The sequence below is a fragment of the Rhipicephalus microplus genome, chromosome 9 (assembly GCF_043290135.1).
Source record: "Rhipicephalus microplus isolate Deutch F79 chromosome 9, USDA_Rmic, whole genome shotgun sequence".
Taxonomy (NCBI): Eukaryota; Metazoa; Arthropoda; class Arachnida; order Ixodida; family Ixodidae; genus Rhipicephalus; species Rhipicephalus microplus.
The window spans coordinates 9,268,012-9,292,414 of NC_134708.1; the positions used below are offsets into that span (position 1 = coordinate 9,268,012).

General features: G+C 45.5%; 1 protein-coding gene across 2 annotated transcripts; it reads right to left on the reverse strand.

The window, feature by feature from the left end:
* Window positions 1-271: 271 nt before the first annotated feature.
* LOC119163446 (uncharacterized) lies at window positions 272-18,286 on the reverse strand. 2 transcript variants are annotated; one of them, XM_075873080.1, is made up of 3 exons: window positions 17,520-18,280; window positions 9,755-9,887; window positions 272-712 (listed from the first exon to the last, which is right to left on the reverse strand). In XM_075873080.1, exons 1-3 carry the CDS (start codon window positions 17,631-17,633, stop codon window positions 318-320), a joined length of 642 nt encoding a protein of 213 aa, XP_075729195.1. In that variant the 5' UTR covers window positions 17,634-18,280; the 3' UTR covers window positions 272-317. The 2 variants fall into 2 exon arrangements, with proteins under 2 accessions (XP_075729195.1, XP_037271338.2); XM_037415441.2 differs by lacking the exon at window positions 272-712 and adding an exon at window positions 7,837-8,786 and having other exon boundaries at window positions 17,520-18,286.
* Between the last annotated feature and the right edge of the window lie 6,117 nt (window positions 18,287-24,403).

A 24,403-nucleotide genomic window follows, 5' to 3' on the forward strand; every position in this document is an offset into this window, starting at 1 on the left:
AATTTTATCAGAAATCCTGACATCACTCTTTAGCCAGAGTTCATATTTAAGTGGCGAACGGCGAACTTTTACTTTTTGACATGCATGATACTTATTTTAGCGCATAAAAAAGTACTTGTGCTTCGAAGCTTAAGAAAAATGCGTGACCCTCTCACATACATAGGTGAGTGACAAGCGTGCCGAGCATCTGCGAGTGAAGCTTGCATTTATTCTTTAGTTATGAACAATAGTAACGAAAATCGTACACATCTTGAGGTCCCACGGAGCACGCGTTATTTCTATGTACACGGATACTGTGACGTTCACAAAACAGTCGTTCATCGCTGGTCGACATTAGACGGCGTGATTTCCACACACGAACCACTACGCTTCGTCGACGAAAACGGCATCTTGCTAAAGGCCGAGAACACGAACGAGTTCCTGGTCCTCGGCTTGGACTGTGCCTGTTCTTCCAGTTCCACTCGCGGCGCTGCTGGGACCGGTGGTTCCAGAAGGTCTGGCATCGAGCTGGCCATGGCCTTCGCCGCCGCTGCGTCGGAAGAGGCGAACGTCACTTTCTTCTTCGACCTCTGGGGGGCTGGCGTCGACGAGGTCAGGGCGGCGCAGACCACCACTTCGGGCTTGGGGGGAGTCCTGGCCAAAAAGGGTCGCCGGAGGCTGTCGTCCGGGCTGCCCACGTCGTTTACGAGGCACTCCAGGAATGACGCGTCATCTGTGAGGAAAGTTACAGTGCATTACTGTCAACACTGAACTCACAGAAACAGAGATTTTAGGGAGCACACGCTCTTTTGTTGTTGTTTGTGGACAGAGCAATTGCATGGACCCGCGGAATGCATTCTTGCTATCGCTATCGCCGTCATGTTTCGTATAAAGTGCGGATCGATATTGTCGCTTCGCGCGTCGTACGTTCGGTGTGTAGTGAAAGCTTGCGAAGGCTGCCGACGGGCGCAGCCCAACTAGAGATGAAACGCACCGGCTGGTTCCGTCGTGTGGAGGAGCAAGATTGGTCTGGTGGGGATGGGGATGCGTCGCTAAGGCAGCAATTGCAAACGGGTACAGTCGCGCTATTTCGACGCAGATCAGCAGATGGCTCATAGCTTTGTAGTGGCCTCGCATTGTTTACATCGCGGTGAAGCAGCAGACAGTGCCAAAAGCGCTTTGCTTCCTCAAGTGGCTGATTTTCTTTACGCCAGCGTTTTGTAGAGTTGCGCCAGAGGGGATGCTAGGGGAGTTAGCTGCTGACCTTACTTTGTATTACGTTTCATTTGTTGCTGTCGTGTTTATTGCTTCGCCGTTGGAGTGAAACTGTGACTTATTTTTTTATATTTAAAATATTATCCTACAGCTGCACTGTTGCATAGAAGATATGAGTTGAGGGGGCCGAAAGAAAATGGAAGGGCAACGGCTTATTGGATGCGCAACGCGGACACCTGGAAATTGTCACGTAGTGAAGGGAGGTATAGATCACACGAAAACCATGCTATAGTGTAACCATCGCCTTGCTGGTCATTCATCTGCAATGCACTAAAAGTGAAGGAACCATAGCAGTGAAATTACGAGTAAGTACAGGGTGCGTTAACCGTACAGTGCAGTTTCTTTGCCTTCTTCATATCACTGTCAGTGTATCGAAAATGACAAACACACAGTTTGTGTTGTGTCGACATTCAGGTCGTAACAAACCTATTTCGAAGGAAGATAGGGACTTCTCGTGAGAGCCTCGGTCGAACCACTTGCTGTAGCCACTGTTCCATCTCATGAATCTCGGCGGAGTGATGTCGCAGGCGGCCGAGGTTGCCGGCCTCGTTCTCCGGGTCTGTGAAAGAGCCAGAGGAGGACGATAACGCTTTGAGACGATATGCACACGTACACCACTTGTGCTTTGCTATTTGTTGATTGATTCATTGATTGATTTGTGGGGTTTAATGTCCCAAAACCACCATGTGATTATGAAAGACGCCGTAGTGGAGGGAAATTTTGACCACCTGGGGTTCTTTAACGTGCACCCAAATCTGATCACACGGGTCTACAACATTTCCGCCTCCATCGGAAATGCAGCTGCCGCAGCCGGGATTCGATCCCATGACATGCGGGTCAGCAGCCGAGTACCTTAGCCACTAGACCACCGCGGCGGGGCTGCTTTGCTATTTGTGTCTATAGGGCCAAAAAAGAGCAAGATACGTGGAGCTTTGAATGAATGGAACCTCCAGCAAAATTAACTTCTCTTCATTTAACTTCATTTTGCTGCGTATACTGTTGCGTATGATCACTTCTTAAAAGGCACTACCACATTCAGCGAGTCGAGCCTCCTGCCGCTTACCGCGCGACCCACGTCAAAAGTACTTTTTTGTTTATCAGTGTGGACAAAACCAAAAAAGAACTGGCAATATTTTTCTATCCTGATGTTTCATTCGATTTATGTAAATACATACTATGAGTGGCTTGGAAATAAATAGATATTTGATTAGAATGAAATTATGAATGATTACTATAACACGCATTGATTAACGTATTAGGACAGTACTTTTGTTGCAATAAGCCATCGATTGCCTTGATATAACGTGTCAATCTGACCTGAGTGCAGGTTCTCTATAGGTGCACAAGTGAGAATTGCACTACCGACTTCATCTGTAAGGTGAAAATCTCATTAGTATTAAAACTGCTGAAGCCTGAGCGTTTATGTTATACTTTGCGAGTGAAATGTTCGTTATGTGACATCTAACCATGAATGAATTTAATGCATTAATAATATTTTCTCATTATATTCTAAACATCAGCTTCTGTGATGTCTTGAATGCTATTGAGGAGCTCATTTTGGACGCGGTGAACTTTGTACATAGGCAGAACATTAAAGCTACACGCAGTGAAGCGGAACAAAATATTATTCTGACTTTTGAGACGACCATTCACCGCAAAATTCTTTGCATTATGTCTGTACATGAATGAAGGGAGGGGAATCTAAGGGCTGAATTCCTTTTCTTTGCTTATCCTGGGCTCGTTTTTCGTATATGGTCTATAGAGTAGATGTATGTAGAAAATAGGCATGACGTTACACTTTGGTCAACAGTTGTCCCTATATTCACGCACGCAACACACTTGACTGTCGCTGTTGAATACAACCGTCATCGAAGCTGTCGAACATGATAGAGATGTTCATTTTACAGGTGAAAAAGGGGAATGCACTCTTTACAAGAGAAATGATAGAACCAAGGTAATCATTATAGCACTCATTCCTATTTATGTCAGCCTACCTTATGTCTACCACAAACAAGAGGGAAGTCCTCTCCGAATGACCTCCAATGGACCCTCTATATAAGTAAGGTGATTCACTTCCCAACTTTATAACGCCAGTTAGGTATCTGCTGTCATCGATCACCTGCGCTTAACATCTCTATAGCTTTGTATCAATTATGTTTCAAAACAGTGAAAGCTGTTATGAGATCACAACAAAGACCGTTTGGCCTGTGTTTGTGCGCCACCGCCCGCGCCGGTGTCCGAAACTATAGCATCACGCGAAATAAAAAAAATAAAAAATATTTACATTGGTATGGGGGTTCGAACATAGGCCGCTTTCGTGGCACCCCTGTATTATACCACAGAGCCACGCAAAAGACTTCTCCGCAAAAAGATCCGTTACACTTACGTCGAGAACGAAGCACATTATCTCTGAAGAAAGTTTAAGGACACATCCCACGTAGACACCAAAAAGAAGGGGATATGATAGAGCGTCACCTGCAACTGAATCTATTTGAAATAAAAAAGTGCCTCTTTATTATATACTTGCAGACATGTGCATGGTTACAGCTGCGCAAATAAACGGCGAACTATCTTACGTCTATGACACCATGCATGGTATAAAAAAAAACTGCTCTTCTGCATACGCACATTGGCAGACGTGTCATTGATGCACACATCGCTTTTAACATTGATGAAATACGCCTTCAACTGTTCGCTCGCCGCAGTGTTCTCGCTCCTTCATATATTATACGAATATTTGCGAGGTCCAACGCACCCACGCATGATTCACAGCACACAGGTGAATGGGCACTGGTCTTATTTTTAATCGATATCGCGTGCTCCCTTGCCTTCTCATTAACGCAGCGTCCGGTTTAGCCGATACGAACTTCGACGTATGTAACTGGAATTTCGGAGACCGCGCACACCGCGCAAGTTACAAACAGACTTGCATGCTTTTTACCACAAAGTGTCAGATTTTGCGGCGCGTAGACAGGGGCCGGTTAACTTGCCTAGAGCTGAAATAACAATCGGTACCTTGTACCTGTTCGCCACCTTCTCAATCTTGCGGGAAACTTTGTACATATACAGGTGGCTTTTCCATCAGTTTTCCCTTCAGTTTCTGAAGGATGGTTCCCGTTACTGTCTAATTAAATGCTTTGTTGGGCGCGTTGGTTCGTTCTGGAATATATTTGAGCGCAAATGGACAACACAGACTCACAGTCGTCCTCTGTTCTTTTGTCTCGTCCATTTGCGTTCAAATCTATTCCCGTTGCTGCTATATACCGTAAAAGAGCAAGGATATCCGGCTGAATCGGCCTCTGTACATGGTCGTTAAAATGTTCCTGCATTTTGTGAGCACAAGACCAGTCCAATGTAGGGTCAAGGCACATTGATGTTATTGCGTTTTAGGGGCGAAGCTCCTTATAACGGCACCCGTTCGTCCCCCGTAGTATGTAACAAGTATAACATTTTTACCTCCAAGGTGGTGCCGGTGAAACACTTCTTCTGTGCGTTGTTGAACAATAAAAAATAGTGCTCAATGTACATGTCAATGGCTGTTAATGGGGAATGAAAGACAGGAGCATTCGGCTTTTAGTTAACGCGTAGGCTGCGATCACTATTAGCAGCCATTGGCATGTACATTGAGCACTATCTGACAAGAAAGGGTTGCTACGTTATACTCGCTGGGTGTAACCTCCCTAGCTTTAGAAAGGTTTAGCGAGAGTTGAGCCGCAGTGCCATGAATACAATGAACTTGTATATATACCATGAATGAACTCGAGGTGGTTAAAAATGGGAAGTAGATACGAAGCGCAAGCCGTAAGAAAGTAAAAGCCGAATTCCGCCTCTCATTTCCCATTAGCAGCCATTGGCATGTACCTTTAGCACTATCTGACTGAAAAAGTTAGCTACGTAATACTCGCTGGGCGTAACCTCCTTGGTTTTAGAAAGATTTAGCGTGCGTTGGGCCGCAGTGCCATGAATACAGTGAACTAGTATATACCAGACACTCGAGGTCGTTAAAGGTGGGAAGTAGACCCGAAGCGCAAGCCGTAAGAAAGTGTGCATGTGCCACCTCTCGTTTAGTCCTTGGAATGTCCGCTGGATGGCGGTGCTTCTATATGGGGAATATATGATAAAAAGATGCGAGATAGTGGTACTTTGTGTTGAATAGATGGACGAACGGACACATAGACAGATGCATGGATGGACGCATGAACAGACGCAGCGGCGGCTGCATGGACGAACGCAGGGACGGACGCACGAACAGACGCACGCACGGACGGGCTGATGGACGCATGGACGGTCACACTGACGGACGCATGGACGGACGGAAGCAAGAACGAATGGACGGACGAATTCTTCGCCCCACTCTCCATCATTCACTCCGTGGATATGCTGCCATTTTTTTTTAAAGTTTCGTGCGTGCGCGCCGAGTCGTAGGGTGAAGTTTTTTACGAGCGACGACAGTATACAAAAAAAAAAAAAACGTGTGGCTCCTTATAGCGTCAAGGTTAAATATTAAAAAATCTGCAATTTGTCATCTAAAGGCAGCTCATGCATAAAGGAAAGCACTTTGCCATGTTGTCTAAATGAAATAACGTAATCCACAGCATGGGTAGTCGTTACAGATGGGTTAATTAGACTCCAAATCACCAAGAAATTGGCACCATATCTAGAAAAGTTTAGCACTGCCATCGTCAAGACTGAAAGCCGACTCTCGGTCAATAGATAATAAAAGAACATGACATGACACTGGCAGGACACACGACCCAATGCGGATACCTTGACGCTGGATATAGTACTATCCTCGTAAGAAGCAACGTTCGAGGAAAGATAAGAGTCTGACAAGGTAATAAAGTTATCAATTGAGATGCCTGCGCTATTCTCAGAAACAAGTGCTTCGTTCTGTTCGATATAAGACCGAACTCTTTGGAACTGATCAGCGTGCTGAATGGAATAGAACAAACCCTCAGCGTCTACCTAGAAGTGGCGAAGCGACTGGTGGAATATTTTGCAGAAACTTCGCGAGTTCCGTTCAATTTTTAACCGCGAAAGAATCTTCGACATCAAGTGCACGGAGATGCTTAAGTAAGTAGCGCCTAAATTTTGCTGCAAGCATTTTCGCTCACTCCCTATGCATCTAAAGGACATGTCCGGCTTGTGTGTTTTAACGATAGGAAACACTGCTAAGAAAAGACTCTTTAAGGCACTAACCACTTCAGTCAGTCTCCCAAGATCCAGTCCTTTACACCAGGATGCAGCCTTCGCTTTTACCTTCTTGGCGAAGCTCTTATCTGCGTTTAGATTCTTGGCCATAGCAGATTTCTCGCTTGTTTTGGTGCCTAAAAGAACTTGGCTCATACCCACAAGGAGGAATGTCCACATTATGCCTCATGATGAATATTCAAAGGCTATGCCAAATGATATGATATAGCGTGGAAAAACTTTATTTAGGTCCGTCGGGGCGTGCCACATAACAATACGACATAAAAATAATCGGAGAAGGACGAAACGTATCGTAAGAGGAATGGCAAAAAGGATTCGAGAAGCCAGAGATTGTTCTTGTTCGACTTCTACTGTGTCTCGCATGTACCCACTGTTGGGGATCGGCTAAGAATTGAGTAAATGAAGCATTCCGTCTCCTCCTTTTTTGTTTAGATGCATGGCGTCTTTAAACTAATTAAAAAGACCATGAAACATCGTATGAATCAACATAACCAGTTTCATGTGTATGCGTCTACCGCAACACTGTCCGTTTAGTTGTTAACATAGAGTTCCTCACAAAGATACCTAGAGGGAAATGTGGTGCCACCGTCTATGCGAATTTCTGAAAGGGCGATGTTGGAGCGCTGGGGATGACGGTACATGTGTCTGCGAGGCTTGTGTTGGCTGGTGTTGAGCGAGGTTTTGGCTCAAAAATGAAATACGACTGCGTAAATAAAGCTCCTTTAAAACAAAACGTTTATAAGCGGATCTCATTCACGCGTATTATATTCCAAAATAAAAGTCCACTTACCTTGACGGCACAACCAAAGGGCGAAAGAAAGAAACAGACGACAGGAAGGGGCAGAGGGAACGCTTGCTTTGTCGTCTGCCGGCCAGGTTTAGCGGCCATCGGTTACTTCTTATGCTTCGTTAAATTGTACATTGACGCTTAAGGTTCATGTGTCAAATGAAACACGTTTCTCGGCAACGACAAAAATAAATGCCTCATTACGTGCTCTTTTAGTAATAAGTAAATCATTTTAACGTGAAACCAGACACGTCTTCGAGGTATACAAATCCGAATCAAGTTCCAAGCTCACACATCCCGTCATTCCCTTGCATCCAGCAGCTCACTAGCGCCAGATTTTCCTCTTTTTCAGAAACTCTATGGTTGTTAAAGAGACATAACACAAAGGCATACAAAGGCTAACAGCCCAAAATGGCGGCACTGAAGCCTCTCCGTAAAATAATTCGCCTAAGCTTCGTCCTTTCAGCTCCGTTTGGTTATGTGCAACCTGGAGCCGATTTGTAATTAGACGAACTTCAGCAAATGTGCAGAACTTCAACGACAACAACCTTTTTAGACTAGCTAACTCAAATCAGCTCACGAAGTTCTCAACAACTCATTCATTTATCCAAACGCCAAAACACAACAATAAACAAAGTCACAGATGCGGTCGAAGACACACGCACGAAGATCAGGCAAATTGATGTACTAACCGTCGTTCTCATGGCGGCCGAAAGATCGCACTGCTAGAGTTCTCTTTAGTAATTATTAAAGACAACTATAGGTGTACCCAGACAGAAACAGGCTCGTCGCTTTGAAGCCAAAAACATGAACGTTCTGGCAAATTTTATCAGAAATTCTGACATCAATCTTCAGCCATGGTACATATTCAGGTTACCAACGGCGAACTTTTAGTTTTTGACATACGTGATACTTACATTAGCGCAGAAAAAGGTACTTATGCTTACAAAGGTACGAAAATTGCGTGACCCTCTTACACTTATAGGTGAGTGACAAGCGTGCCCAGCGTCTGCGAGTAAAGCTTGCATTTATTCTTTTGTTATGAACAATAGTAACGAAAATCGTACACGTCTTGAAGTCCCACTGGGCACGCCTTATTTGTATGTACACGGATACTGTGACGTTCACAAAACGGTCGTTCATCGCTGGTCGACTTTAGACGGCGTGATTTCCACACACGAACCACTACGCTTTGTCGACGAAAACGGCATCTTGCTAAAGGCCGAGAACACGAACGAGTTCCTGGCCCTCGGCTTGGATTCCGGTTGTTCTTCCACTTCCACTCGCGGCGCCGCTGGAACCGGTGGTTCCAGAAGGTCTGGCATCGAGCTAGCCATGGCCTTCGCCGCCGCTGCGTCGGAAGAGGCGAACGTCACTTTCTTCTTCGACCTCTGGGGGGCTGACGTCGACGAGGTCAGGGCGGCGCAGACCACCACTTCGGGCTTGGGGGGAGTCCTGGCCAGAAAGGGTCGCCGGAGGCTGTCGTCCGGGCTGCCCACGTCGTTTACGAGGCACTCCAGGAATGACGCGTCATCTGTGAGGAAAGTTACAGTGCGTTATTGTCAACACTGAACTCACGAAACTGGGAGATGTTAGGGAGCACACGCTGTTTTGTTGTTGTTTGTGGACAGAGCAATTGCATGGACCCGCGGGATGCATTCTTGCTATCGCTGTCGCCGTCATGTTCCGTATAAAGTGCGGATCGATATTGTCGCTTCGCGCGTCGTACGTTCGGTGTGTAGTGAAAGCTTGCGAAGGCTGCCGACGGGCGCGGCTCAGCTAGAGATGAAATGCACCGGCTGCTGACTCCGTCGTGTGGAGGAGCAAGATTGGTCTGGTGGGGATGGGGATGCGTCGCCAGGGCAGCAATTGCAAACGGGTACAGTCGCGCTATCTCGTCGCAGATCAGCAGATGGCTCATAGCTTTGTAGTTGCCTCGCACCGTTTACCTCGTAGTGAAGCAGCAGACAGTGCCAAAAGCGCTTTGCTTCCTCAAGTGGCCGAATTTCTTTACGCCAGCGTTTTGTAGAGTTGCGCCAGAGGGGATGATAGTGGAGTTAGCTGCTGACCTTCCTTAGTATAACGTTCCATTTGTTGCTGTCGCGTTTATTGCTGCGCCATTGGAGTGAAACTGTGACTTTTTTATATTTGAAATATTGTCCTACAGCTGCACTCTTGCATAGGCGATACGAATTGAGGGGGCCGAAAGAAAATGGAAGAGCAACGGCTTATTCGATGCATAACGCGGACACTTCGACACTGTCGCGTAGTAAAGGGAGGTATACGTCACACGAAAACCCTGCTATAGTGGAACCATCACCTTGCTGGTCATTCATCTTCAATGCACTAAAAGTGAAGGAACCTCAACAGTGAAATCACGAGTAAGTACAGTGTGCGTTAACCGTACAGTGCAGTTTCTCCGCCTTCTTCATATCACTGTCAGTGTATCGAAAATGACAAACACACAGGTTGTGTTGTGTCGACATTCAGGGTGCAACAAACCTATTTCGAAGGAAGATAGGGACTTCTCGGGAGAGCCTCGGTCGAACCACTTGCTGTAGCCGCTGTTCCATCTCATGAATCTCGGCGGAGTGATGTCGCAGGCGGCCGAGGTTGCCGGCCTCGTTCTCCGGGTCTGTGAAAGAGCCAGAGGATGACGATAACGCTTTGAGACGATATGCACACGTACACCACTTGTGCTTTGCTATTTGTTGATTGATTAATTGATTGATTTGTGGGGTTTAATGTCCCAAAAACACCATGTGATTATGAAAGACGCCGTAATGGAGGGAAATTTTTACCACCTGGGGTTCTTTAACGTGCACCCAAATCTGAGCACACGGGTCTACAACATTTCCGCCTCCATCGGAAATGCAGCTGCCGCAGCCGGGATTCGATCCCGCGACCTTCGGGTCAGCAGCCGAGTACCTTAGCCACTAGACCACCGCGGCGGGGCTGCTTTGCTATTTGTGTCTATAGGGCCAAAAAAGAGCAAGATACGTGGAGCTTTGAATGAATGGAACCTCCAGCAAAATTAACTTCTCTTCATTTAACTTCATTTTGCTGCGTATACTGTTGCGTATGATCACTTCTTAGAAGGAACTACCACATTCGGCGAGTCGAGCCTCCTGCCGCTTACTGCGCGACCCACGTCAAAAGTACTTTTTTGTTTATCAGTGTGGACAAAACCGAAAAAGAACTGGCAATATTTTTCTATCCTGATGTTTCATTCGATTTATGTAAATACACACTATGAGTGGCTTGGAAATAAATAGATATTTGATTAGAATGAAATTATGAATGATTACTATAACACGCATTGATTAACGTATTAGGACAGTACTTTTGTTGCAATAAGCCATTGATTGATTTGTGGGGTTTAACGTCCCAAAACCACCATATGGTTATGAGAGACGCCGTAGTGGAGGGCTCCGGAAATTTCGACCACCTGGGGTTCTTTAACGTGCGCCCAAATCTGAGCACACGGGCCTACAACATTTCCGCCTCCATCGGAAATGCAGCCGCCGCAGCCGGGAATCGAACCCGCGACCAGCGGGTCAGCAGCCGAGTACCTTAGCCACTAGACCACCGCGGCGGGGCCGCAATAAGCCATCGATTGCCTTGATATAACGTGTCGATCTGACCTGAGTGCAGGTTCTCTATTGGTGCACAAGTGAGAATTGCACTACCGACTTCATCTGTATAGGGTGAAAATCTCATTAGTATTAAAACTGCTGAAGCCTGAGCGTTTATGTTATACTTTACGAGTGAAATGTTCGTTATGTGACGTCTAATCATGCATATATTAATGCATTATTGTTTTTTTCTAGTTATATTCTAAACATCGGCTTCTGTGCTGTCTTGAATGCTATTGAGGAGCTCATTTTGGACGCGGTCGACTCTGTACATGGGCAGAACATTAAAGCTACACGCAGTGAAGCGTAACAAAATATTACTCCGACATTCGAGACAGCCATCCTCCGCAAAATGCTTTATGTTATGTATGTACATGAACGAAAAGAGGGGAACTTAAGGGCTGATTTTTTTTGTTTGCTTATTCTGGGCTCCTATGTGGTCTATAGAGATGACGTGTGTAGAAAATCGGCATGACGTTACACTACGGTCAACAGTGGTCCCTATATTCACGCACGCAACACACTTGACAACTGAAAATAGCGCTAAGAAACGAGGACACAAGAAGAGGACACACAGCACAGGCGCTTTTAGCGCCTGTGCTGTGTGTTCTCTTCTTGTGTCCTCGTTTCTTAGCGCTATTTTCAGTCGTCACAATGCACCAACAAGCCCAAATTTCGACAGTGTTGAACACTTGACAGTCGCTGTTCAATACAACCGTCATCGAAGCTGTCAAACATGATAGTGATGTTCGTTTTACAGGTGAAAAAAAGGGAATGCACTCTTTACAAGAGAAATGATAGAATCAAGTTAATCATTATAGCACTCATTTCTATTTATGTAAGCCTACCTTATGTCTACCGCAAACAACAAACAAAAGGGAAGTCCTCTCCGAATGACCTTCAATGGACCCTCTATATAAGTAAGGTGATTCACTTCCCAACTTTATAACGCCAGTTAGTTATCTGCTGTCATCGATCACCTGCGCTTAGCATCTCTATAGCTTTGTACCCATTATGTCCCATAACAGTGAAAGCTGTTAGGAAATCACAACAAATGCCATTTGGCCTGTGTTTGTGCGCCACCGCCCGCGCCGGTGTCCGAAACTATACTATCACGCGAAATAAAAAAAATAAAGAAAATATTTACAATGGTATGGGGTTAGAACATAGGCCGCTTTCGTGACAGCCCTGTATTCTACCACTGAACCTTGCAAAAGACTTCTACGCAAAAAAGACCCGTTACACTTACGTCGAGAATGAAGTACATTAACTCTGAACAGTAAGTTTAAGGACACATCCTACGTAGACACCAAAAGAAGGGCACAGGATAGAGCGTCACTTGCAACTGAATTTATTTGAAAGAAAAAAAATGCCTCAATTTTATATACGTGAAGACATGTGCATGGTTACAGCTGCGCAAATAAATGGCGAACATTCTAATGTGCAATACTCGTTGGCAGTTAGCGTCTAAAAGAAAAGAAAAAAAGCGAGTTTCTACGGAACTGGCCAGCAGAAAAAATAGCTATATTCACTGCTGTATTGTAGATTCCCTAATACAGATAACAGAATTTTATCTTCATAGAATCACAGAAAGGGGCCTGCTGCTTCATTATACAGAAGTTCAGAGTATCAGCTTGTATAGTTCTGTCGCTTCGTCGGTAATTCGTGACCAAGTCCAGCCATAAACGGCCCCATTGACACAATAATAATTCATCACGTTTTCATCAGAGCACTAAGCGACTTCGTATGAATAAGAAGTCTAATGTAGTCTACATAGCCACTAAATTATGGTTCTGCTGCGGAAATAAAAAAAAAGATAATCCTACACAGACCTTCATTATTTTGCTCATTTTCATTGGAACGTAAATAAATCACTAATTAGTTGATGTCCAATATCTCTTCATAGAAACTTTGAATGGCACTTCGTCTAAAGGCACAGTATATTCCGCTTTGTTACGTTGAATAGTTTCGCCGTACTCGCAGTACAGTGGAGGCTTGTACAGCGAAAATGCTTCTGTTGCTCACACTATTTTCATTGCTTCTAGGTAACGCTTCTGACCAGGCATTAAAATCAGGTGTCATTAAATACAGGGGATAATAAGCTTTCTGAAATAGGCCAATTCAGTTGTTGTTTTGTTCTTGTTTTTTGCGAAGCGCAGCAAGCCCAGTGCATCCGCAAACAATGCGTAAAAGGCGGAGTGATTGCGGCTGGCGTGGGACCACCGCCTTAAGATTCCCAAAGATTGATTAGCTGCAGCTAGCAGCTTGTTAGCTTGCAGTGCACATCTACACGAAATTGAATGTGAGTATGCAACAGGTATTTCATATTTACCACCGACCTTTCGGTAAGACTAGATTTTTAATCTGTTTTAGATATAGTTCAATCTAGAAGAAAGCGCCGTTCTGTGCATGAAAGCACAGAAGTAAATGGAAAAAATTCGCGCATTTCCTCGCATACCTTGGGAATCTCTAAGCTCGTGGCATCCCGAAAAATCTTCCAATGCGGATACGCCTTGCTGTTTCACGAGCTAAAATGCGTAAATTGCGAGATGTGCGGTCTATAGAAGCCAAGTTAAAAAATGAACACTGGTTTTTTGTTGAATGGCCCATTGTGTAGATGGAGGCGAAACGGTTGGGACTGTGCGATGTGAGTGCATGTTAGAGGAAAAAAAAAAAAACACCAGGTGGTCAAAATTTTCGGAGCTCCCCTCTACGGCGTATATTCATACCGTGGTATTGTGACGTAAAACTCTATTATTATTATTATTATTATTATTATTATTATTATTATTATTATTATTATTATTATTATTATTATTATTAAGTCGCATTTTCGCTCCAGTAATGCTATAGCGTTACGATTCTAATTCAGCAGCACTTGCACTACTACCGCAACGGCAGAATTTTGATGCAGTAAATGTGCTAAAAGCCCGTGTGCTAACGCTTATAAGTACGTGTTACAGAACGGAGCCCTGTCTCACAATCACGTCGTGGTTATAGTACACGAAACTACACATTTTTACGCATAATTATACTCTCTATATCTGTCACCGGAGATATTAAGCCCCGCGCGCTGCGTATAGTCACAACAGCTGAGCGAGGACGATCAATAATATAATAATGATTCTCGAGTTTAACGTGCCGAAACTACCGTATGATTATAATGTGAGAGATGCCGTAGTGAAAGGCTCCGGAAATTCAGACCAGCTGTGGTTCGTTAACGTGCACCCGAATCTAAGTACATGGTCCTCAAACATTTCCGCCGCGGCAGGGATTCGATCCCGCGACCTGCGGGCCAGGAGTCGAGCACCAGAACCACAAGACCATCCGTGGCGGCTGAACGAGAACAAATGAACAACCTTCGCGTAAACGTTCTGTAATCTTTGCCAAAACACTTTTCATGCATGATAGCTCGCGATATCTTCGACGACTGATGGCGCCTGTGTACCTCCGTACCCCGGAAAGCACATTGCACGACACGCACGATTAAATAACGCTGATAAGAAAAGTCTGGCTTTGCATCGTTCCTTTTGGAATGAAGTGCTAATTTGGCAAATTAGCGACGAGAATTTCGATCGCGCAATACTCGAGGAAACGAGTGACAATGCTGAAAAAAGACATCGCATCAGTGACAATGTGAAGATGGCACTTGTTCGTTATCTAAGCCAGGCTAAATAGCGTTTATCAACGGACAGAGCCAATCTATAGATGACTCAGCTGCGTCTATAGCTTGCCAACTCTATTCTTACATCATGCGCCTAGCGTACCTATTACTTCCATGATATCTGTGCTGTATTACTTTTCATTTTAAAATGAAAGGTTTCTTTTGTTTTTTTTTGTATTTTTCGGTTGCAATGTGATTCCGTCATTTACTCCTTTGTTAACCACCCTTCCCCAGTGTGTAATGACCATATCTAGTGCAACCGCGTTTAAGCGGGGGCTGCATTCTCATTAAGTGGTTTCTCGCAAAGGGAAGTTTCATACATTGATATAATAAGGACGGGTACTGCGATGAACCCTTGAAGAATAACCCTGCGCGCACGACTATATGGTATGACCTTTTGGCCCTTAGAGCATAAAGACTGCAGAGTCACAGGGTCCCTTAGGCATCCGCCAAAGACGACTAGACGGCAGAAGCCGTCATTTTCGTCTCCATGGGACTCACTGCACTTCCTCCGAAAGCTTTCTACAACTCAACTGGTCTTGGACTGCCTCCGAGATCGGCCAGCGTTTGACCAAACGTAGGATGACGGTCGTCATGCGACGTAACGAAATTTACCGATGTGCGACATCAAGCTGACGTCACCGCGCGATTATCGATTTCGAAAGACGAAAAAAAAATAAAAATGCTTCACAACGAATGAAGAAGTGAACACTAAGTGATAATTAACAATTAACATCTGGGGGGGGGGGGGGTTACGTCCCGAAACCCCGGTGTGATTATGAGAGACGCCAGAGGGCCAATGTGACATTGCACAAAGTATACGCGGACTTACTTCGCCTCCATGGAAATGCGACCGCCGCGACCTGCGTCCTGTGAGATGTAAGTGCACGTTTCAGAATACCAGATGCTCGAAATTTCCGCAGCCCTTCACTACGGCATTTTTCATAAAGTTATCTTGGCTTTGGCACGCAACACCCAAGGTGAGTTTATTATTATTATTATTATTATTATTATTATTATTATTATTATTATTATTATTATTATTATTATTATTATTATTATTATTATTATTATTATTATTATTATTATTTCACTTTACTGCCCCTCTAAACAATGACAATTAAAACAGCTCCGACTTAGCAACAATATAAGGCAGACTTTGCCCCCCCCCCCCATGTGATTAGAAGAGGCTGTCGCCCTCTCCCCTCGAGCGCAGGCCTTCGCACATCTATCCACAGCGTACACAACACTCAGAAGCCGAGCTTCGTACTGTTGAACACGCAGGTTCCTCATGTATCCCGCATGTATACGGTGTGGAGACGGAGGGGAAATCAGAAAAAGCTCCGATAACAATGATTAGAACTGGCCGGGACAAGAAAAGGCTAAATGTCACGTCTCGTTTGCGGTTATTGCAAACGAACTAAATAAACATATGAAGGGACGAATGAATCTCGATAAATGGCACGCAGACAGATATGCAAATTTCTAATTTCGGCTGGCGGAGGGGCGTCAAAGCGTTCTCGCACGTGTATAATTAGGATCAAGGTGGCAAGCTGGGCTAGTTGGATAACGTTCATGATTGAAAATTTTTGTTGAAGCGCACATGAAGACCGACAGACAGAAGAGGCTGACAAGGACTGTCCTTGTCAGCCTCTTCTGTCCGCCGGTCTTCAGTGCGCTTCAACGAAAATTTTTAATCATGTATAATTAGCACATCGCAATCGCAAGGACATCTCTTGTTAAGCTTAGGCCGCAGCACACATGTCTTTTTATGAACTTAACGCGCTTAATTAGGCACGAACGTACTGTGAATTAGGTTTTGAGAGAAAAAATAATATATTGCCCAGCTCGCTCTTGCTCCGGTCGTCGGTTAAACGGACGTTTCATGTTTTGCTACTGTCGAAATTTAATATATCTGACACAAGAACATACACGATTGCCAGCGAAGCCTATATATATAGGTTTAAAGTAAATTGATTGAAGCCACATACCAAGACGATGTACTTTACTGATTTACTGAGAAACGTAAATGATTTGCAGCATACCATGTCTGTAAGCCTGCGTCATCGCCTTCGTTTGTTGGAACTGTGGTTATACGTTTGAACAAAAAAAAAAAAAATGTGCTATGAGTCTCACTCAACTGTGATCTGTCAGTGAAATTGCGAGATCTTGCTTATTTATATATATACCTCTGCGGTGCTTTTTCGCTGAAATTCGTCGACAAGACCACGCTTTCAAGATAGGTTTGGCAGGTATTACTCTTAATATGTATGCTCGATTCATCAGCAAAAAATATAGGCATCAGCCATCATATGTGTATACCTTGCCGACGGGAAGGTGCGCTGCAGCGCAGATGTTTTGTTTTGATGCAGGTTTGGCACGTTTTGCTTCTCTCAACAACTATCAGCTTACACGAAGACTAAAAGGAAGAAGACTAAGAGAAGAAGGCAGAAGACTAAAAGGAAGGGGGGTGCGATGTCAAATGATTTATTGTAACGATGCGTTGCAAGAAGTTAAGGCAGTTTATTTGTGATATAAAAAACAATATAGCTGTGAGCACAAGCTTCTTTTAAGCGTTATAACGGAAAAGATCGCTGTGTGCACTATTGCAACCAGCACGTTTGCACAGCGCAAGACTATACGAGTAGTTACGATGCAAGTACGGAAGAGAGACATTGTCCTTGTGTCTTCTTCCTTAGTTACACCCAAACACCAACTAACTAGCCCAGGCATCTGTCTTATCATGCAACCAGCAAACAAGTAGCCGTGATCATCAATACAGCTGGCTGACGTAAGAGGCTGAACTCAATATCTAAGTAGGTTACTCGACCAAGTTGTACGCGTCGGCTGCAGCTCTGGAATACGTCCAAGGGTAACGCCATGTTGTCGTTTGACGACACGTCCACATGGCACCTGTCCATAACCGAGACGATGTAACATTCTCACATAAGAGTTCGTGAATACGTGCCTTTGCCGTAGACATGTCGTCCCTCCGTTGGCCCAGTCGTAGCGTTGGGCGTTGGAGCAGTCGCTTCCTTCTGACGCCGGCGCTCTGCTGCTGGTGCAGCGATTCGAACGGCATATCGATAACGGCTATCGGCTCACCGTCGATCGCGTGAAGCGCCGGTTATACGCTGTCACGTGCGGCGCTTTCTGTCCTTTATCGGGGGCTGCTTCGCCGCATCGGCAGTGTCGTGTGATTCAGCCCGATGAGAGAGCGGGGGAAACCTCGCTGTCAATATTTTCAGCCAGGTAGTCCAATCGCTTTACGGAACGCGTGCACATAAGCGCCAGAACTTCCGCGAACTTTCGAAGCACGCTTCCCGGATTCACGTCTCTTTAGTTTGCCGGATGCATTTCGAAAATCTGTGCAGCGCGATTTTTAAGGTGCTCCGAGTAGGTTATTGGTAGCTACACATGCGCGGGTCACACGATGCGAGGCGCGACTTTGAGAGTGCAATGAGAGAATGGTGATTGCGCCTGACAAATCAGTTTGTTTGGCTCGCGGACTTTGCCAAAGTCGCAGGTGGCGCCGCCTAGGCAGGTCGCATCATTGTCAACACCGCTGACCTAAATGGTCAACGCTCAGTACCGCGTGGTGCGTTATACGGTGTTTAGTCGCTTTCGAAATCTCTGAGAGGTATAGCCCATTCGCACACGTTGATCATCGACCGTTACGATGGTGACTCACTCACTAAGCTTCTTTTAGCGGCTATCTCGTCTATTTTTGCTTTAGACTCTGACGCGGCGCCATGCTACTCCAGTCTGCGATGGTCTGGAACGAGTTCTTGCTTTTATCTCACGGAGGTATGCGCGGGGAGACGCTTGATGGCGGAGAGAGGAAAAAGACGAGGGAGATGTGCAAAGACTCGCGGTACCCACCTGAGCGCGGACCGCGACAATATTTTTAGAGCCACTCGCGCGTCACCACTCCTGGCGTGATGTAGCGAGGATGATGAGGATGGGAGGGGGCAACTCAAACGAGGGAGCAGCCCCAAAGACATTTGGTAGCACCTTGGGTTCCAGTGTGACGTGTTTTGTCAGAGCTTTATATTTCACTCGGGAGTTGCATGCACAGTCTGCTGCGCCTGCAGGCTTCATGTTACCCAGCGCTGCGCGCGCATCTAAACACGCGTGACGTTGTTGTTCGCTGCAGCGTCCTCCTCAACACAGACGTCCCGTACTTCGTTATAACCTCCTCCTCCCGCCAACGCGTTGTTGTTTGTGGCAAGCCAATCGTGCGTGCGCCAGTATGCTTCCCCATAACTCTTTTCTGGTCCTTAAAAGTCAACCTTCCAAAAAAGATAATCACGAATCCCTCCTAAACTGCGCGACATTATGTTTCGGGGGAACATTTTGTGGAATATTCTCAATGTAAACATTCGGCGCGACCCGTTTAGCGATGAGAGTTTATATACCAGGGCCACTGCCGTTGCCGCGGTGGTACAGCTTTATAGAGCAGGTGTAAAATTACACCTGTTCTGTAAGAATGACGAAGGAGAGCATAGTGAATGTCAGGCTTTTTCACCAATGTACGCTTTCTGTGGCGAGCTAGAAACTATGGATCATTTATTTTTGACCTGTAGGCGATTTACTACGGCTCGTAGGTCCAGGAAAGCCATTTACGTTCTGTTGGGATGAATTTATCTATGCCCGTGATTCTGTCCTCAGGAGCTTTTATTTCTGGGTTTGTCAGTGCGAACGTTCACGTGGTTTTGCGGAGTTATCCGAATGAAACAAAAAAAAAAAAACTAACAAACTCATCTATATTATCATCCTTCTTTGTCGACATATGCACATCTTTTCTGATTTGCTTATATTTTTAAGTTACGTTCTTTATTTAATTTATTATCCGTTACCAATAAAAAGAGCTTTATAGTTGGTACAATTGAGTGAGCACCGAAATTTCGTTTTAAAATTTGTAACGTTTTCATTATATAACCTACATAACTCTGAAATTGAATAAGATTTTATGAGACCACTTAATTATTGGCCAATCTCCCACAGGGGGCACGAGCCAGCCACAAGAGAAGGTGAACAAGAACAAGAATGCCAGCCTACTACCCAAAAAATTATGATTATTCATCGCGTACTGGGTACCCAGCAAGTTTCATCGTAGAAGTTACCCAAAGAGTGTTTATAGAAGACTCTCAAAGGCCGCTCTTCGCAAGCTTTTGCTGTGACTGTGCTGAGCGTTTCGTGCATGCTTGGCGACTTCTTTCTTCTTTCTTTCCCCTGAAGTTTGTCGCGCATTCGCGTATGACATCGTTGATTGTGATGGCATTCTGAATGTTAAAAAAATAATTGAGGCAGCTTCGCACTATATAAGCTACAAAGAAACAAACGAAGCACGATCACTAGTTTAGTATGCGACAGATGACTATGCTACGAACCGTTTTGCCTGCGTTACGCCAAGTGACGCCGACAGCATATGACAGCCCGGGCCCCTCCGCACTTACAGAGGCCGGCCGCTTATAGGAGTAACCGTAAAAGAGTAGCCGTATAAGAGCAGTAACTGTATTACAAATAATAACATTTCCTGTACTTTCCTTGGCGTCATTGTCCATTAGTTCCGATTTATACTTTATAACAAAGGAAAAAAAAACGAGCATTTAGATTGCCACTCATTTCCGGCAACCGCACAGGACAGTATGTGGGCTTGTTGGTGTATCGCGTGACTGGGGCACCGGTTGTAGTGCTGAGAAGTCACATAAACAAAACAACTTCGAGCCACGCGCGCATATCGCGATCTACCTACCTCATTCAAATTTTGCCCGCGTGCCTTTGCATTAGTGCCACTATACCAACACCTCAATCTTGATTTCGCCAAGTGACACGTATTTGGTTCCTGGACTTCTTTTTCATAACTATATGGGGAAGTTGTGGTGTTTGTAGAAAAGGAAAGTTGGCACTATTTTCTGCAGCCGTGGAGGCTGGCGAGCGGCTATAGGGCTTTATGTACCGACTTGGGAGCACGTGGCCCGCTGTGCTACGAGACCCGCCCTGCAGGACCTTTAGGGGCCCTGCAACACTTTTTGAGCATGGTCAGCAAACGCTGCCGATCGGTGGTAGAGGCTTCCGAGAACAGGCGAGCCAAATATTATAGCGCAGCTTGCACGCGGCCTGGAGTTTACAGTAAATTCTCAAGGTCGGCTTGAAATCGTTTTCTCTTCTCTCGACAAATAATGATATATACTCCAAAATTATTGCGTCATAGGCCCGAGTAACGCGCCATCGGCTGATTTGAACTTGGCGCGCTCGGGACTCAATGGGGCCGCCGCGATGTGTCTGCGCGTGCAAGCGCACCAAAGAGCCGCGCGAAAAATGTTCAAGGTTTTTCATTTCCCGTGCCATCCCTGCTGCTTATAGCATCCAGCGAGTTCGCTCATAATGGACGGATTCCCCCCAAAATGTTTGCGGTGGTCAATTCGTGAGTCGATAAGCTGATTCTGCTGAATACATTCCATGGCTAATTGAAAAAAAGTGTTGCAGGGCCCCCATAACACCTCCAAACTTTTTTAGGCAAACGCGCCCGTTGAGTTCAGAATGCGGTCGCGATCAAAAATGGCAAACGAGGCAGCGATAAGAGCCGCGCCTCAAGTTCCCAAGAGACATTTCCTTCCCTGCCGTGCCTTTCGGGATTCCGCATTCCCTTAACGTTCGACGTGACGTTTTTCAACACCTGCTAGTCCGCTCTCAGGTAGGCGCATTTGCTGCTCATTCTCGCACGGTGAGCGCACACATTGCCACCTCAGAAAGGTTTAGAGGCACTTTAAATATAATTTTTATTCCACCCATCTCCAGGGAGCACTGCTCAGTGTTATGAGAAAACTTCTAAGCAGGAAATTGCCGAGGAAAAGATCTATGATAATACTCGGGGTAGTTCTCTACTGTGTGAGGCCAGGACGGGAGTATTGCGAACCAATACATATCGGGCCAAATACGAAGGGGTACACACGGTATGCAGTACATGTGGAGAGGAGGAGGAAACTGCCGAACACTTGATAATGTTCTCTAAAGGGCTTCACCCTAAAGTTCAGGATGATGGCGCAAAGTTTTTCACAGTACTGGGGTTTAGGTACAGGGAGGGCAAAATAGACTTTAAGCGGGTAGAACTAAGTAGAAGGAGGTTATCTGACTGGTGGCTAAAGTCAAGGCACGAGCGAAAATTAAACCCTTCACTGCAAAGTACCAGTCCTCAACTTCACTATTTAAAGGAGAAAAAAAAAAAAGAGATAAACCTAGTTTTTGGCTCACTAAGCATTGCAGCTAGGTGGCGTTAGCCGACGCCCGATTTAAAGGGCACATCCTTAACAATCCACCCAGAAATGATAGAATAAAAACAAGAACACATTCGCGTATTTTTTTATCGCACGAGTTGGAGCAAAAAAGGGGGGTGGAACGGGAGGGGGGCACTGTCAAGTTGCGAGCTCCCTGTCTGTGTGCGCGAGAGAAACTGGGGAGCTTAAGAGCTCAGTCAACAGCACTCATAACGAAGCCGACAGGCAGGCACACAACCACTGAGCACAAGCTGTCACTATTGGGGGGAGGGTGCAGGGGGGCGCCCCGCTCAAGTTACCTATAAGGGCGGTGAACGCACAAAGTCAACACCATACATAATAATGAGGGAGAGGGTGACTGCGATGACCCTTCGCTTTACACATATGCGTGCATAGAAGGCTCCCCCTAAGCCCATAATTGAGGAGGGGGGAGGGTCGCAAAATCTGTCACATACTTTACCTAATGGGGGGGGGGGGGGTGCGCTGCGATTAACTTTCGCACCCCACTCGGGGAACTCTGCACACGCCTATGGCTGTCACTACACTTCAGTGTGCTTGTACTCCTCTGAAATTCGGGAAAATGGTGTGAAAGGACAGTGTGAACTAAGTATGCACATGCCTCATGCAAGCGTTTCCAGATATACCGAAACCTTCTATTTACAACGCACAAATGTAGAAAAAAAGAAGAGAACTATTGGAGTCTTCGGAAGGTAACCTTGGTGTTTAAACTTCTCTTGAAGGCTTGGACGGAGCAAATGGAGTTTTGCGGTCTACTCTTTTATGATCTTGTTCAGATTTGGTATAGCATGGTTTTGACGACGCGAACTGTACATTTTCCCGAAGTTCAATGAGACGGCTGCAGCAGCTAGAACATGCCATACCTGGTAACAATGGCAGAATTTCGGGTAGCACAGTGCTTTGAAGCGATGTACTGCATATCACCAACTTTAAAAGGGAGGCCCGGAGAGCTGGAGTTTGAGGCTCACCTTGACGTAAAACTATCAAGAGAACTTTTTAATCCCTCACTAGTCTATCTTTTTGTACTGCTAAGCAACCTCCTCGGCCACTAGTCCTTACACAGCACGATCAGTCCCTCATAGTAGTTGGTGCTTCACACACATATGCCTTACGCAAGCGCTTCCAATTCATTCAGACAAATGCAGCCCAGGAAATGGTGTTGTTCTTATTTGTGTTGCATCAGTCATAAATACTGAAAATGTCACTTGAGATGGTTGCTATGGCAACACCAGCTAAGCAAGTTCCATGACAATTTTTGCCATAGCAGTTCTCGCAGAACTTGTTTGATGACATGCCCCTGCCCTTTGGGATGTACAGTGTCAATTTTTATGGAAGGGAACACAGGAGTGCGTGGCCCGCGCGCTCTGTTGGCTGCTGGCAGCGCGTTCAAGCGGGAGCGACCGCAGTCTCTTGTCGCGTCATCTCGCGGCGAGCAAAGCAACCATTCGTTTCCGATATGGAACTGCTGGCAAGATAGCAACCCTCTCCCCTTTCATGGTGCTACCGTGCTCCCTTTCATAAAAATTGACACTGTGCATGGATTGTGTCTTATGCACCGCTTACCTGCTGGGCACCTACATAGCTGCTAGCAGAGCAATTTTCATAAAAAAGCAGGAGTTGTAGGCGCAATTAACAGAATGTGTTAAATTTTAGATTTAATTGCACAGCCTACTCAACAGGGTACCTCTGCATATTCTAGGTGACTCTCGTGTGAATTCCAGCTTTTTGTTTTCAATAAGACTGACAATCATGACAAAAGAGAAAGCACACTTTTCATACGAAAGAAAACAATTTTAATTTATTACACGCGGCAATTATGTACAATCACCCATAATTGATGTCTCTGGTCAACAAGGTACCCTTCTTAGACCCAAGTTCCAGGCTTGCTCATGAACAAAACGAAAGCGTTCACAAAGGGCATAAAAGCATTTGAGAAGTTATCAATCATCACTTCTTACACTTTCATGTGCATTATCTACTTTATGTTTCCCCCAAATTGACCACAAAAGGGAGTAGTGAATCAGTCTCTACCAAAAAAACATAAGTTAGAAGAACGAAACATACAAAAAACCTGATCAGTGAACAACCAGTTGGGTTATGTGGCAGAACAAACAACAAGGTGGAGTGCGAAACATGCTCCACGCAACAATAACAGTGCCAGAGGTGGCAGAAGCAGCATCAGCATCTCTTTGCGGCAATACAATCTGGGAATGAAGCCACCATACCGATACATGTTTTTCTGCACTCTCCGTACGCTGCCACCGACACCTTCGCAGAAGTGCACTTGTCAGATCCAGGTGCATACCGGGTACATAAAACGTCACGTCCACATTCACGTAAATGATAGTCGTGCAGTAGTCGATTGCCTGCATTCCGACAGGCCGTCCTCTCCTTCTCGATGAGCAAAAACGTCACCAGTTCGTTCGGCTGTCTCCGATGACGGACACAGTCGTTTTCACTCGCTAGAGACCCGCGGCGGGCGCTGGCGTTCTTGAATATGGTGCTCGTACGTCGCAGACTGCTGTAACTTCACAGTGATTCTCGTTGTGTCCAC